Source organism: Centroberyx gerrardi, chromosome 13, assembly GCF_048128805.1.
Source record: "Centroberyx gerrardi isolate f3 chromosome 13, fCenGer3.hap1.cur.20231027, whole genome shotgun sequence".
NCBI lineage: Eukaryota > Metazoa > Chordata > Actinopteri > Beryciformes > Berycidae > Centroberyx > Centroberyx gerrardi.
The window spans coordinates 16,014,631-16,032,156 of record NC_136009.1 but is presented as its reverse complement, the minus strand read 5'-3'; the positions used below and the strand labels follow the sequence as shown (position 1 = coordinate 16,032,156).

The window sequence follows — 17,526 nt, the reverse complement described above, 5'->3', positions numbered from 1 at the left end:
ATGGAGGGAAGAATGGGAGAGAGAGAAAAGAGAGCGAGAATCAAAAGGCACCGAGTCAGACAGAAAGAGAGAGAGAGAATCAGAGAAACAGACAGCGGTGGAGGAGATATCTTAATCTCATATTCACAGCGGTGACGTTGGATTGCACAGCACAGTGCTTCGTTTTTATCAATCCCTGCTGCCACGCTGCCATCGAGCGCTGTTCTGGCGACTGTCTGACGATGTGTGTCCCAGAGTTGATGATGCAACTCCAGGAAACTGATTCCCCAATAGAAAGTCATCTATTTTGTATCATACACTAAAATGAGGTTACAGTGTGTCAAATGCGTCTCCTGCTAGTCGGAGGATCAAGATATTGACCCAGAAAGGGTGATGTAAGATGTGGAAACTGCGGCGAGGGTCTTTGTGATGTGGTTAAGTATCAAGGAAGGGCAAATAAAGCCTTGTTTAAAAGCTATTTGGGGACTGGAAATGTACTTGGGTGGTGTGATGTAATGTGCGGTAAAACATGGGGGGGCTTTCTGATGCGGGGCCTGAGCACTCCTGAGGTTGTGATACACAGCGACTAAACATGGTGCAGTGGCTCCTTGCTCTTCTCACTGAGTAGTTAGAGGTGTGGGATTACTGAGCAGGGCTCCTTAACCATCTCACAGTGCATTTACATGGGCAGGAATGTTTCATGGTTATTCTTTTGTGTGTTTTTTTCTTCTTTTTTTAATCTACCTTCAACAATGAGGCGAGGATATACAAATATTAGCTGAGCTAGTGAGATAGTAAGCTCATTTTCCATGGCAGAATCAGGGTGTCCTCATATGAAATTTGTACTCATGCTTACGAAAATAAATGCATTGTAATTTTGTATGATATTCTATGAATCGAGAGAACCAGGTGGGCCTCACATGACTAAAACAGCCAGTAGTTTGACATTGAAATAGTGTGAAATTTGGTGTGGTGGATGGGTGTATACTCTTGGGTTCAATTCCCAACTCATGCAAAGAAAATTTCTGTTGTGAGTTAAGTTAAGTCATTTTTTAGCAGAGGTTTTTCTTATTTAACCATGGACAAAACCTTGCCCTAACCTTAACCTTAAAGTTTTTGTTGCCTATCTTGCTGGTCATGTGTAGGTATAGCACAAATCAAGTTTTTTAAGATATCACAGAAATGTTGTCGTCAGAATATTCTGGTTATCCATGTACACAGAACAATTCATTAGGGGGATATAAGATGCATGTAAACAGCTTATGAATACAAAGGGTAAAAGATCTTAACTGATAACTGAATGTCCGGAATACCCAAAAAGAACAAAAAAGACATTTTTTTTCTGACTCAGCACTCCCACACTCTTTGAAAAGCGTGATAGTTATCCATTTTGAGCTCAAATGAAGAAAGCTGCCTTACTGTAGGGAGCTGTAATTTTGGGACCTGGTTGCAAAATTACAACACAATAAGAGAACAATTACTCCATAATTACCTCAGCAGTAACCTAACAATTTACAGTTTGGTCTAGTGAAGAGGGATTGGTCTGTCATTTTGTCCAAATACGATTACTCTACTATGCCGGAGCGTTATGATTAACCGGTTGGAAATAATTTGAATGCAGGCAATTCGAGTTTGTCCCCAATCTGCCAATCTGAGGGAGTAACACGAGTGAGAGCACCCCGCACACACACACACACACACACACACACACGCACACACACACACACACACACGCTCACCCCCCACTTGTACATACAAAAACTGTGGTGGTGCAATCAGACCATCGGTCTCTTCATTACTGACTCTAATCATCAGATTATTAAATCTTCCTCTGTTTTTTTTTTTTCATTCATTTCAAGAGGCTGCAGATATTCACAATTTTACAACAAAAAAAAATAATATTAAAACACAATTCCTTTGCATGTTAAAACCATATTTTCTCCACATTCAATAAATCATCTTGTGAAGGCCCACACCCCCCAGTTTGCAAACCACTAACTTAGTGTATTCATTTAGATAATTCTTCTTCTGTCTGTCCGGTAGCCATGGACGCGCCCCAGAACCTGACGGCCAGTGAGGTGAACCACCGCAGCGCGCTCATCTCCTGGCAACCGCCAATCGCAGACATCGACAACTACATGCTCACCTACAAGTCCGCGGACGGCAGCCGCAAGGTGCGTAGACGCATGCCACAAAAACACACACACACACACACACACAGACACGTGTGCACATACACACTCACTCACACACTCTTTCTCTCTCTCACACACACACACACACACACATACACACTCAAATACAATGTAGATACCATATCAAATTTTATGCATGGTAATGTCTTATCTGCAGCCAAAAAGTGTTTCCGTATCTAACTGTATTTACACATTCTGGAAATGCTGCAGAATATATTGCCATGTAAACACGCAGCAGGGAGATAACCGCTGGAGAATGTGCTTTTGTTGGTCCATATACCTGAAAATAGAAATCTAATTCTGCAGATACTGTAGAATATCTTGAAACTCCTTCCTGGATTTCTGCAAAGTGGAAAATGTTCCCAATTTAATCAGCGTTGTGTACCTGAGGGGGAGCGGAGTGCAGGAAAAGAAAATGAATGCAGAATCTTAACTTTATGACAAGCACTTCTAAAGAGACAAAATACAAATCACACCCTTCAATCAAATAGTCCCTTGATGTAGAGCATGCAAGCATACGGACGCACAACACGCACACACACACACACACACACACACACACACACACACACACGCGCACAAGGGCACTACACATTGAAATTGCCTGTCCAATAGAGATATTACTTTAATGTGCCCTAGTAGAGACATTATTTATTTTGATTAAACTTTTTGATGTGGCTGAGTAATGGTAATAAAGCACATTAGCAAGTGATGTGCGGAACGCAACACGCCTGTTAACGAATCGACTGGAACCATTTCCCATGATGCTCTGCAAAATGCATTTCTCTCTCACTGGCAATTAGGTCTCACACACACACACACACACACACACACACACGCACTCACACACGCACTCACACACGCACACACGCAAACACACATAGGCTACTCTCTCTCTATCTCTCTGTCTCTGTATCTCTCTCTCTCTCTCTCTCTCTCTCTCTCTCTCTCTCTCTCTCAGACACACACACCCACGCACACAGATTGTCCCCTTCAATGCCCCCCACAGTAATCAGTTGTTGAGGCAATGCATTTCTGATGTTATGTCTGACCTTATAAATAAACAGTTTACACATAAAAACACACACACACACACACACACACACACACACACACACACACACACACACACACATCCATGCTTACACAGCAATCATCTACCACAAGAAATGTTATTTTTATACTTCTGTCTTTACAACTCTCTCTCTCTCTCTCTCTCTCTCTCTTTCTCTCTCTCTCTCTCTCTCTCTCTCTCTCTCTCTGTCTCTCTCTCTCTCTCTCTCTCTGACCTTGTATGTGTGGTACTGGTGTGTGGTTGACCAGCGGGTGTCAGCCATGCACAAAGAATGCAACATACAGTAACTTGAAACTATCTACATTCTCTGGGTTTTTTTGCTTACTGCTTACTATATATATATATATATATTCCTATTTTTCATTAAACAAAAAATGAACTAAAAAAATCTGCCATCTAGTTGAGAGAACTTGTTTCCAATACAAATGAACTTGTTTCAATAATTTTCTTGAATTGATGGTCACTCTTGATACTAGTGGAGTGTTTTGCCTTATTCTGCCTTATTTCAAGATATTGATACTTGTTTCCAGGGACAACTTGTTTTCCATATGAGAGACAAACTAAATTATAATTTTTATGATGTATATCCCAGACTGTTTATGAATATAAAGAGAATATTCCATCATATATGTCATTCACTACTCGTGTGTCAGTTCTCCTAACTGTAATGTGATGTTCCTTGATATAGTAAATCATACAGTAATTGCCTGCTGCACTGACGCTATAACCAGCACCTTTCCTGTAAAAAACAAAACAAAGTAAGGAGCCTGTTCTTTGTTTGTGTTTTTGTTTTTAATTTTACATTTCTATTTTCACTGCCCAGTTTTTGAATAAAGCAACTACTGGCCATGCTTGTTTATATTTTGCTCAGCTCTCCATTTCCCCCGGTGAGCTGCCTCAACACCAACTGCCACAGTTTGAATTCAAATAGTTTACCAACACATGAGTCATACCACTCAAGTCCAGAGGAAAAATGATCGCTGCAGACAGAGATTGAAATGCCCCTTGTGAGATTCTCCTACAGTTGGCTGTTCTAGCTTGCTATTCAGCCTGTTTTCCTTCTTAGGAAGGTAATGGACTTTTATAATTTACAGCCAGTTATCTGTGAGATTAATCCTTTATCTGATCAACATTTACTTAATAGTGTGCAAATGCATGTATCACTATAAGTAACGGGCGTGTCTGGAGAGATAAAATCATAACATTCACGCGCGTGCATGCACACAGGCACACTTCACACACGCAAGCACAAATACACACTCACCGCACAGCCAACCAACCTTACACACACACACACACTCACACACACACACAATCGATACTGAGTGTATAAATGCATGTATCAACCTTGATAAGACAGGGCCGTTTCACTTGCAATAAAATTCTTATCTTGACCCTGAAAACCAGTCAGATCCATGGAGACAGAGAGACATCATTTACCAGCTGCTCCGCTGCATAATTCACATGGACATATTGCCTGGAAATGTGTGATTTTTTCCAAAATGGCTGAATATTTCATTTTTACTCATTCATATTTTATGTGTAACCGAGCCAACCATAGATAACACACGTGCGCACACACACACACACAGACACACACACACACACACACACACGTATGCATGCGCAAGTTCAAGTTTCTGTGTTACCTCACATTCATCAGTTGAGTGCGTTGCCAGTTGAGTGTGAAATCTCTTCATGTCTCATCTGAGAAACACACACAGGAACGGGCAAACTTCTTGGCTGTTGGCTCCTTAAGATCGTCTCTAAAAGACGATTTGTCAGAAACAAAGGGAAGCAATTGAGCCGTCATGACTTTTTCACCAAAAATAGAAACTTTCGTTCTCTGATTGTTTGGCAGCTTCTCAGCCTGGCTGTCCGATAAGACCCTTTCATCTCGTTCTCTCAGTCTAGTTAACCCCCCTCCCCTCCCCTGCACCCCCCACCCTTCTCCTTCTCACTTCCTCCTCAATCTATTTTCCCTGAGTTATGGCTCACTCATTTTGCACATATGAAGCACAGGCAGGCAGAATTGTTCCAAGGTCAGCAGAGCTGTAACTTTTACTAATATGATATTTAAATGGACCCGGTATCCCTTTTTTCGGGTCCCGCTAAACGTGACTCCGCTACTGGTGTTGCTGGTTGAAGAAAATGATACGATTAGTATGAAGCGCAGGCAAGCTGTCATGATTTTCTGGAGCAAAAACAGCTTGAAGGTTTCTTTGTTGCCTTAGGTCTTATAAGACTCCCAAGCTCAAGCGAATGTTTTATTAGTGACTCATGGGGATTCTAATGTGGTGTATGTTTTACCCTGAGATTTATACTGAATAAATGTATTAAATTATCTCCTTTAGGAAAACCACTTCCCTTATCTAATATCTTTTAACTCCTTTGTGTATATGTGTGTATGTGGATGTGTACATATATGTGTGTGCATCTGTGCATGCGTATATGTGTTTCTGTCAACTTGTCTGTGTGTGTGTGTGTGTGTGTGTGTGTACTAGGAGCTGATCCTAGATGCAGAGGACACATGGATTCGTCTGGAGGGACTGGCTGAGACCACGGAGTACACTGTCAGGCTCCAGGCTGCAAGAGGACTAGACACCAGTGCCATAGTCTCCACTACCTTCACCACAGGTAGACGCTCATTCACTCACATTCACACACAAGCACCCATACACATACGTAATGTCTTCGATTTAAGCTCAGAAAGTGATCCTGATGGAAGTTAGGTTGCAACACACAGAGTTGCAAGTTTGTTTTTGTTTAGTTTTTTAATAAATCCTTTTGCACCACATTTCACAGTACAGGAATAAATGGGTGCACGATAATGGGTCCCCAATGTCAGAGAGACTTTTCACCTACCTCCCCTCTAGCCTGGTGGGCTAGACTTCCCATGCAGCTTTAGCTGGAAGGTGACGGTCTAGAAACCTGAGCTGGAGCTCAACGATGTGCTCTAATTGGAATATGCTATCAAAATTTGAGTGTTAAGTTTTATTGGTTGCCAGATATTTCACTCATACGAGAGAAGGCAGCGTTGTTAAGTTGCTAAGCACCTGGAATTTACCTGATGTACAACAACATGCCAAAGGAAAATATTAATGCCCATTGCCATGTTAAAGAGTAAAAGAGTATGGTTAGGAAAAGGCAGCCTCCCCTTATCACACAAGCATGAACTTGGTGCTCGTGGATGCATAACCTTTCTTTCTTCTTTGAGCACAATCTGCCTGATTTTAGCACCAAAGCTAACTGAGTTGTTCACAGCTTAAACAATTCGCTACAAAAATCATATGAAGCCTGAAGAGGTTAAAAGAAAAAAGCAATTTGTGCCTCGTCTTCACTCCTGCGCTGCTCCCTAGGGAGTCGTCTGTTTGCAACGCCTCAGAACTGCGCCCAGCACCTGCTGAACGGAGAGACGCTGAGCGGCGTCTACACCATCTACATCAACAGAGACCCCAGCCAGGGCGTGCAGGTCTTCTGCGACATGACCACCGACGAGGGCGGCTGGATCGTAAGTGATGGTGGACATACATCTTCTTTTAATATCACTTTTGAAGATATCAGTCACTTGTCATACGGTATGTTGACAAAGAACGTAAGTAATGTGGGGGGCTGGGGTAGAAAAAAGGGAAGAGAGTAGGGGAGAATATCAAAGAGAGAGAGAGTGATGGAGTGAGACGATAACAGATGCTTGATCATAACAATACCAGATTGAGAGTCGGTGGATATCACTGTCAAAATTACTAAGGTCACATAAATCCTTTTGATTGCAGCTATATGTAAACCTCTGAACAAACTGATGAAATGTGGTGATAAAATGGGATCAGGTACTTGATGGAGAAATATTTCACTGATCACAGTCACAGCATCGCATGTTTGTAATCAGGTGTTCCAGCGCCGGCAGAACGGCCTGACGGACTTCTCCAGGAAGTGGAGCGACTACCGGGTCGGCTTTGGAAACCTGGAGGATGAGTTCTGGCTCGGTAAGAATCTTACTCTCACAGACCGGATCTGGGCAAAAGTACAGTACATTTGAGTGCCGCTTCAAACGTATCACCTCGAGGAAATTATTCTTGTCTCACCCAAAGGCTCATGGGCCAGGAGCTTATCTCTTGTCTCTGCGCCGTGGGACGGCTTAGGCGTACATCCCTCCGGACAGGATCCCAGTCTGTTGCGAGGATTTACCCCCAATCCACCTCTTGTTTTTGTGCTGAGCGCTGGGCGGAGAGGCATCAGGTCCAGTTTCTGAAGTCTGGTGTGACTCACGCTCCAAGACCCCCCCGCCCCCCCCACTCCAGCCACCACATGATCAGGGTGGACCATTAGAGCATTGACCTAGTCTGTCATCTGCAGATTCATGCTGAACTTCATTTATTTTGACAGGCGCTTAAACAGCTCCTGTAGTGGAAAAACATTACTTGCAGGATGAGATAAAAATGTCTCTTTATGTTTTGTTTTGTCTTTTTTCATGTTGTGTTTTTTTGTGCCGTATGTTAGCTGCTTTACTCACTTCAGAAAAGAGAAAAGTGGTTCTGCTGGTGTGGTACTTTGGTGTGTGACCTTCTCAGCCCTTCATAGTGCATTTTGTTGTCCCCCACAATCAAATCAGGAGAAGGACTAACGGTCTCTGTCCGTTCATTCATTCGTTTGTGTTTGTTTGTTTGTTTGTTCGTTCGTTTATTTGTTTGACTGTCTGTTTGTCCATCCGGTCGTCCATCACACACGATTTCTCAGACACCTCTGATTGTTTTTCGACAAAGCCTGAGGAAATCACGCATCTCACCCCCTTTCATTCCAGCACTTTCAAAATAACTGTGATTGTCCCAAGGGGGGCGCTACAGTTACAGGACAAAACAAGGTGCCATGACTCAAAGGGAGATTATGTAATTTATGGGGGATGACATATTTACTGTTGCCTTGTTCCCACTTGGTCTCTCCTGTCACCATGTCCAATACATTCCTGCACTGTTTTATGGGCTAGACTCATATTGAGCTGCAACCTGCAACCCATTTTGCACAATCTGTGTCCCAGTTTTCTGAAGGTTGTATTACCCTCTTTATCTGCACGCCTTCTCCATGACTGAAGTGGATTTAATGGGTAAAATCAATAGGGGGTCATAGCTTTCACTCGGTTTCAATTGATATGTCTATTTTATGGGGAGCGAAAATGTTTCCAATATCTTGTACACTCAGCGTAGCCTTTCTTATAATATTTGCCAGTGTCTGTGAAGATTGAGAACCACCGTGCAAGGCCATTTTTCGCTCATCTCATCTTTCACCACTCGACTTCACAAAGTCTATCCGATTCATTACTGAATGCTCTGAAAGCTCATCTCTCCTTGAAATGACTTGGTAATTGTTTTTAGCGCCGCTCTGATTCAAAGACAAAACAACAGAACAGCCTCACTGTTTTATGGACTGCTGAATATTTTTTCCCAAATCTCATTATGAAACAATAATTATATTCATTACAAAATGTGCAGATGAGCTATGTTTCTTCATGGGCCAGTTTTCATGTTATTGTTTTGGTGGGAATGATTAAAAGAAAATACTACATGAATATTTCATTGAATAAATCAAGACCTTGAGAAAGATGCTTTTTGAACCTTTTTTTTTTATGAGAGAAATCACAATAACACTGGGGGAAGATTGTATGGCATTGCATTATCAACACATTATACCAGAGAGAAGTCTGATATTCTGCCAACTCTGAACACAAGATTTTGGATCAACATACAAGATAGCTGCCATATGTGGAAAAACTATATATAGTATAGTTTTCTCACTGCACAATCTTTTGTTTTTTTTGCATGGAGCATACAGCGGCAAGCTCTGATCCATTAAGGACTGAGCTCACTGTAACAGTTAAAAGCATAAAGTGATTTTAGATGTCACCCATCATGCATCTAGCTGGCAACTGTCTTGCAGTAGAATTACAGCAGTTATTGCAACCTAATTCATTTACAAATGTTGTATAGCAGAGTATGTACAGGCCTAATGTAGCGCAAAAGTCTCTGAAATTCCTCTCCTCACATTTTCTTACAGCAGGAAAAGTGAGCAGAATTGCTTTCCATTGGTATCAATAAATGTTTGCTATCCATTTTTCTTCAACAAGGAAGAGTGGAGCAGTTACTGTAGTGCAGGATGCCTGATGTAAATGGTCGGACCATTATAATGGTACGATTACCCCCTCTGGTCCAAGTGGATAACACATTTATTTTCACATAAAAATTCACTGCATCCCGTGCAGGAACACGCGCATAAAGTGGTAGCCATTTTCCTTTCATACCTTCTAAAGTATGATGGATGCTCATTCACAAAGTTAAGCAGGCTACACGAACAGTTTGAAATGTTTTCGCTGTTTCTTAGACCTGAAGGCATGATGTAGCATCAGTCAGCATGCTGCTATCTGAGCAGGATCCTGACAGGGATTTGCCTCATGCTGTGGCGCTTTTTAAACGGCTGTGTCTGTACCTTATGATCTAGAGCCGCCGAAGCATATCTGGTTGAATGGGTAGAGCGCAACATTTCATCTGACCTGTTTCCATATCAGCTGAATCAGCAATAATCTGCCCCACTCCGCTCCTGGACTTACCGGACCAGGGCGCCAGCATCTCCAGGGTCTTGAATTACTTTGTTCAGTGTTTCCTAAGAGGCACTTTCCCCCCTCCATTCCCTCCCTCTCTCCTTCCCTGTACTGTACTCAGTCCTCTCAGTCCATAAAAGCAGCTTAATGTAACCTCAGGCTGCGGCACATCAAGAGCTCCCTGTATGAAAGCCTCTCCCCACTGGGTTACATGACAGCAAGGAACAGGGCAGCCTGGTTCTACTGTGCAATAAGTCCAGGCTGCTGTGTGAGACCGACCTGTTAGTCGAACACAGATCCAATGATTACCAGGCGGGTTGGCTAATGCAAATTTAAACCAGCCGGATTTACAGTATACATATCCAATTATGGGTGTACATTATGAACAGAGAAATCGAGTATATCCACACAAGAATTCGTTTTCATTTTCAGGAGGGAAATTATGTACACTGTTCTCCATAGACATGATGGTTTATTGTGTTCTGGCACAATGTTGGATAAAAGCCCTCAAAATTTAGAAGTAGTTATTACTTCTTTTGTCAAATTTGCTCTATAAAGTCATTGGTATTCTGCATGTCCCTGCTCTTCAGACAAGAGTATATTGATTATGTACCTCTAATAGAGAAGTAGCTGCAAAAGGTGTCTTCCTATTTCTGTCATGTGCTGTGCCGCAGAATGCCTGACCACCCACTCCTAACTGTTTACAGTGTGACAAGTGTCCTATAGGCACTTCATCTAAAATTATATGATCTTTACATTAAAAGTAAATGTTAGTGTCATACAGATGGTCACACCGACTTTATCGCAGCTTCAAACCATTTGACCTTCATTCTTATTTCTTCAGATTAGGTCGCTGTTGTAACTCTGGAGAACCATTATAGCGAACATTTAGCTAATCACCACCACTACACACAGCATTGCAATATATTGGACGGTATGGAGCCATAAACAGTGATATTAAATCCACTCACACTGACAAGAAGAGGCACTTAACTGGCCAGCAGTAAAGAATATGGAAATTAAGCTTTCATTACTATCTGTTACAGTTTGAAAACGGCCGGTTTTATTGCCGCTTGAGGGCAATCTATTCTCCCTACTCACTGACCTTACCCTGTTTCATGCAGAACGCAGTGTCAGTTTGATGATGTAATAACACAGAGAAACCAATGTGGCTGTGTGCGATATGTGATCATTATCCCATTCTCTCGTCCCCTCTTTCTTTTTTTAATTTTCCCACTTGTTTCTCCATAATTTCCCCCTTGTTTCTCCATAAGTGTGGGAGAAAGGCTTGTAATAAAATGTTAAGAGATGGTAATGTTGGCAGTATAATTGGAGAAGAGCACAATACTGTGTCCAAATGCATTTTTAATCCCCACAATTTCTAATGAAGCAGTCTGATCCCATAAAAACGCTGCAGAAAAAAATGAGTGAAAAACTATGGGTGCTAGATTAATCGCTGATGGCACAGTATTATATACTGCAAATTTGAGTTCACTCTGTGTTTAACAAAATCTTATTACAGCAATTGCTTTTCCCCTGTCACCCTTAGGGTCTTAGGTTTGTAACACTGATTTTATCTGCTTCCCATTGACATATTACAGCAGACTTGGTTTCTCCCCTCTCCCTGATTTCAGCTCCCCATTCCTTATCAGCAAAGGCTTGAAGATTTGCTTTTTTCCCAGGTTCTGAAAAAAGTGCATGTGTGATGTTTCTGTTGGAGGTTAAGCAGGGAGGAAGGCTCCTTTCCAAATGGATGCTTGCTGTTGTAATCTGATAGCGAAGGCAGTTCCAATCTCTCAGGTCGGTGTGGGGCCTTATCGTCACAGAGTATGTTTCGGTTCAAACGAGCCTCATATCTGCTACTTTGGAGATAGGGAGCAAAGCGGTATATCTCCAAAAGTTGCGACATGTGGCATTTGTAGGGAGGATAGTGGCAGTGTCCACCACTCCCGATAATGTCAGTCAATCCATATTTTCCAAAGACCAGCTGGCAAAGATGTCTAACATAGTGCTTATCGGGATTCAAACATTTAACTTTCAAAACAGCAGGCAGAAACATACCATATCTCACAGGAAAAAAAACAAAAAAACTTCCTAGGTGTAAGTAAGGGCTGTCAAGTGTCAACTTTATATGAATGCATTCAGTATGGCTTCTTTTAAAATGCAATACATATAAAGTGGCATCTCACATCTGTGCTGTCAACAAACTGAGCTACTGGCTTGTCCTCTCGCCATGTGATGCATAAAGTTGCTCAGACATTCTTAGTATTCTGCGCATTGTAGCAAAGTTATCTGTTTCCCACCAGCAATGGGCAGAATCAATCACTACAGAAGAATTCAAACGAGTAAAGCCGTATTTCCATTCAAGTCAACATTCTTCAATTTAGCTGCTAATATTTAAGACAGCTGCCGTAATCTTTTCTGTGGTCACCAGAGTTATGTGTGTATTATCTCTCACACACAAACACAATTTGTAATGTAATGTCTAGATGATATCCAAAAAAATTGCCACCTATATATTGCCGCTGTCATGTGGAAATCAACTTAACGGGATTTGATAAAAGTCCAGGACTAGAGCTATGGTTACACTCGTCATTTCAACGTAATTTTTGAGATCTGATTCTAAAGACGGGATTTTATGACACGCTTGGCCCGAAAACGGCTTATTATGCATCTCCTGTGGCTGTATGTATTTAAATCTGCGCCTGCATTACTTTTTCTTACTCTCCTTCTCCATCTCTTAGCATTGCTTGTACTGTATATGTGGCTGGATTGCGTGCAGAATACACAGAAATCCAATCACAATGTGAGCCTAACCATTTCCATATCTGGCTTTGAAGATCTGACAGCCATGTGATTAAAAAATCTGATTTTTCTGCGTCCGGACCTGTGACTTAATCTGTCCTGGAATAATTGGATGATAATATTTGCATCAAGATGACAGGTGTGACCGGTTCTGACGTTCAGTCTGTGTCTCTGAAATCTGAAACGCAATGTAACGTGTGTTGTTTGTAACGTGTATTGTTCCTCCCCAGGCCTGGACAACATCCAGAAGATTGCTGGTCAGGGTCGATACGAGCTGAGGATCGACATGAGGGACGGACAGGAATCCGTCTACGCCAACTATGATAAGTTCTCCATCGGAGACGCTAGGAACCTCTACAAGCTGAGGATAGGAGAGTACAACGGCACCGCCGGTATGTGCTCGGACAATCACGGGGAATGTTTTTTAAACGTTTGAATAGATTCGTTAGCCTACCGTATTATTGGGCTTTTTACTTGGCTGTGTGGATGAATGCCTTGTAATCAACACACTTCCCCTCACAGAAATGAAAACACATTCCCATCTCCTCCCTCTTAACTGCCATCTTCCCTCTCCCTTATAAGAAGGGGTGCAAGGCTGTATCTAAAGCCTGTCTGGCCATTCTGACGTCCGATTACAGTCTTTTTACACATATCTCACATTTCTGAATCAAATTCCATAATCAGGTCGTTTTGAAAAATGTCCGCTGACGACCTCGAGGGCCATATAAATCTTTTTTTCTATCATGTCGGACTATATCTGTGGTAAATTTTGTGCTTTCCCAGCGCTCCACCTTTCCTTAAGAACAACTTGAAGTGAAAACACCTTCCCTCCTCTACCATCTGTCATGTTCTTTCTGCCTCCTCTCCCCCCCTCTACCTTTTCTGCTGCTTTATGCCTCAAACCCTCCTCAACACTCCTCCACATCCCCACTCTTGTCCTCCCTCTCCGCTGCATCGCTCAGTCTGTCAACATAACCATATGCCAGAATTACCTGTCATCCCCTCATGTTTATAATTACAATTCCCTCTCTCTCTCCCTCCCTCCCTCTCTCATTTTGCCTCAAACTGATTCACTCCACCCGGGCTTCTTTTCTCTGCCTCTCCCTCTTCCCTCCATCTCTCCTCTCTCCCCTCTGCCTCCCTTTGCCTTTCACCTCCCCCTCCTCATGGTATTGTTCAGCGCAGCCATATGCCGGTTTTTGCCTGACATCCACTGATGTTTTCTAACTCTCCTCTCCTCTCCTCTCCTCTGCTCCCAGGTGATTCTCTGAGCTACCACCAGGGCCGGCCCTTCTCCACGAAAGACAGAGACAATGACATCGCTGTCACTAACTGTGCCTTGTCTTACAAAGGAGCCTGGTGGTACAAGAACTGCCACCGGGCCAACCTCAACGGCAAATACGGCGAGTCCAGACACAGTCAGGTCAGTCATCCCATCGATAAACTGATCGATCAAGGAATAAATTAATCTATTAATCAGTCAAATATCTATATGTCTTAAGTTAGAATATCATTTTTTTTTACTGAAACGTTTACAAGCGTTTACAGAAAGCACACTAATTGGCCTGATGGGGGCGCTATATAATTAAAGGTCAAAATTTCTCACTTTGAAAGGCCCTCACCTATACACTGTAAATTCAGCTGACATAAATCTTGCAACACACATCCATCTATCCTGACAAATTACACTGACTGGCCTGATGGAGGCGCTGTAATAAAAGGTCAATATATGAAACTCTGAAAGGCCGTAGCTGCTACATCACTAGTCCAATTTTGATTAAACTTGGAGGGATGATGCATCTTGTTACTGATTAGCCCAAGGGGTGCCTGCATCATTTTTGGGGGACGATGTGTTTACTTGTTTACTTTGTACAGTAAAGCTTGAGCTTATCTGAACCCTCGCACGAGTGAAATGTTCCGATTACTGAAATACGCTGAAGGAACAGACCAAAGTTTATTCAAGACATGAAACATGCATGCACCTGTATTTGATAGACTTAATACAAGCTAGTACCCCTATTTTGATGTATTTAGATGTCACATACAGATGGACATGCTTGTTTTGTTCAGTAAGAGGGAGTGAGTGTTGAGGCCGGGGCGTCTGATGTAGCTCTCTCAGCTTGACGCCGAAATGGATCGAGAAAGAAGGAGAGGCGTTGTGTGGGGCTTTGATTAGGCTGCACTACAAAGGCTTTGGAGCAGTGCACAGACACAGTTCCTCTCTCTGTACTCTACCTTCCACTCTGTCTTTTGATGACATGAAATGCAACCAGGTGGGTGCAAAGATGGACAAACATGAAAACAGACACACACAGAGAGAGAAACTGGCTCACGGTTTAAGGCTGAAAATGGGAGGGTTGTGGTGGTGGTGAGGGGATTAAAGGACTAGAATAAGAACATAAATACAGTAAGTTACGGATTTTTTGCACTCTTGCTGTACACCACTGAGTTTGTGAAGATTGGTTGTCATCTTTCACTAACTTTCAGTTTTGCTAATCTACCCAAACTGAGATATATTTTACAGCGTCCAAACAGCCTCCAAAGTAGATTTTTGTTAAATTGCCAACCAGTATACACAGTCTTCAGCCTTAAAACCTTCCTCAGGTCTATCTTAAGCACAGTAGAGTCTTTTACATTTTCTCAAATGCCTCTGCCACCAATGGTTTTCAAGCGTGGAAAAAGCCGTATTGATTTAAGCAGACCTTCCTTCTGAAATAACCACTTTTCTTCTGTTACAGGGTATTAACTGGTATCACTGGAAAGGCCATGAGTTCTCCATTCCCTTCGTGGAGATGAAGATGAGGCCATTCAACTACCGCAGCATCAGCAGCAAGAGGAGGAGGTCCGCCCCTGTATAAACAAAACCCCTCCATCCAGCCCAGGGTCGTGGATAAATGGAGTTCGGACTGTGTTGAACGCTCAGCTTCTGCTGTGTGTGCGCCATTGACTCACTTATTAGCTTGTTGCAAGGGAATAGTGCTTTGGAATGACTGACACTGGAGGAATTATTATAAAAAGCTACTGATATCGTATTAATATTCCTATTTATAATATTACAACACATTATTACTAATATGCTACCAACATTCAGAAGCTGTTGGATCTATAAATGTGATCAAAAAAGCACAAAACATGGCAGCCTGGGTGAAAACATGGCCGAACTCCGTCTATCTGTGCTTCTGCTCCTGCCCAGCTTTAGCTGTCTTTCCCTGCTGTACTTCTAGCCAGACGATAGAAGACGCTGTATGTAATTTATTAAATAATTTGAATGACAATGGTTCTATTTGCTGTAAAAAAAAAGAAAAAAAAAAAAAGGAAAGGCAAACCAAGAAGCTTTTTTTCTGCAGTCTGTGATTTGCCTTTCTCTGGGATGTGAGGAAACGTGCTCAGAAATGCCCTCCTGAGCACAAGAGCTAGCATTATTTTAACCGTTAAAAATAATAACACTTTTAACAAAAATATACTGTATATGCCCTTAAAACTCTTAACTGTAAGATATCTCTATTTTTATAACTGATATTGTGACAAAAGTCCATCTATTTCATAATATGATTTGATGCCTTGGTTTTTGAGACCTCTATTAAGTTAATGTAATCATAAAACCAGATCATGACAAATACCGGACTCACACCAGATACACAGGAGATAAAAAACACTGCAGTCACCAGTGAACATTCAGCTTTTGCAATCGCCAAGCAACGCACCAGCAATAGATTCAGAGTCATCTATCTCTTTTATTTATTTTTCTGTCCATGTTACTACTGATTATAACATCCTTGGGTTAAATATGAAATCAGTATGAAAATAACCATCAATAGCAAAACGCTATTTTTCTTGTTAGCCACACTGAGACAGTATTTGCACTATGAGCGGGAACACAGCAAAACTATTGTTGTTCATTCAATATTTATTCCCTCCCTTGTTCACTCTTTAATGTACATGGGCAGTATATATTGTTTCCTGGTCTTTATTTACAACAAAATGCAATACACTGATATAAACTGTTTCCCCCTTTTTGTGGATGTGATTGCTTGCAGAGATGGTGCTGATAGATGCAACATTTAACCAAAGATCTGCATGATGAAGACTAGGCCTACTGCTAAGAAACACGCCAGTCAATTTTTGTCACCAAAGTCAATGAAGCAGCTTTTCCCCCTGTATTCTCAACAGATTCTCCATGCCATGTTGGTGATCTCTTCCCCAGGCGTTCTTTATGCACATGTGAACACTGAGTGCCATGCGAAAGCAAGTCATGTTGGGCAGCGTGCAAATTTTCGCCTCGCCTCTCTCTCCCGCTAACAAAGCAGGCAGAGCAGTGGGTGGATTTTCTTGTGCGCCCCTCTTTTACTTGCTTCATTATTTAAGCTCCCCCGTGAAACAACAAAGTCAGCAAACATGACAAAGAATGGATTTTTTTCTTTTTTCTTTTATGAGTGGGGTGGGCATAATCTGCACCGTGCCCACCAGGCATTTCTTTTATACAGTGTTCACAATGCAGCACACAACATTCACATAGGAGATGAACATCATGACAGTGCCAATTAGTTGGCTGGAGACTCCTGTTCATGGATACAGTCTTGTTGTACTTTCCTACCTCCTGTGTGGTAGGAAAACTATATCTATAGAATTTATCTATAAACAAACACACAGCTGGTTAAATCTCCTTTCTGGCCTCACAGTAAAACTATAAACTAACTATAAACTATTCATTGTCCAGTACAATCTTTCAAACTAAATCTCACCATCGCTGCAAGCAACATTTGGCCTGCTTTGTTTAATATTCCAAATACCGATTACATTTAACTTTTTTCCCTTTGGAAGAACTGGAAATCTCATTCCTCTATGTATTTCCATCAGTCTCTTCAATTCTGTTTTCTCAATGAACT

The 17,526-nt window shown here is 41.9% G+C and overlaps 1 protein-coding gene across 1 annotated transcript in view; it reads left to right on the top strand.

Annotated features, from left to right (window-relative positions):
* tnr (tenascin R (restrictin, janusin)) overlaps positions 1-15,498 on the top strand; it is a 117,070-nt gene extending 101,572 nt beyond the window's left edge. The window contains exons 24-30 of the mRNA XM_071925083.2: positions 2,023-2,153; positions 5,754-5,886; positions 6,609-6,760; positions 7,136-7,232; positions 12,871-13,032; positions 13,900-14,063; positions 15,379-15,498. Coding sequence (XP_071781184.1) covers positions 2,023-2,153; positions 5,754-5,886; positions 6,609-6,760; positions 7,136-7,232; positions 12,871-13,032; positions 13,900-14,063; positions 15,379-15,498 — 959 coding nt within the window. The remainder of the gene's footprint in view (positions 1-2,022; positions 2,154-5,753; positions 5,887-6,608; positions 6,761-7,135; positions 7,233-12,870; positions 13,033-13,899; positions 14,064-15,378) is intronic.
* Positions 15,499-17,526: the final 2,028 nt, after the last annotated feature.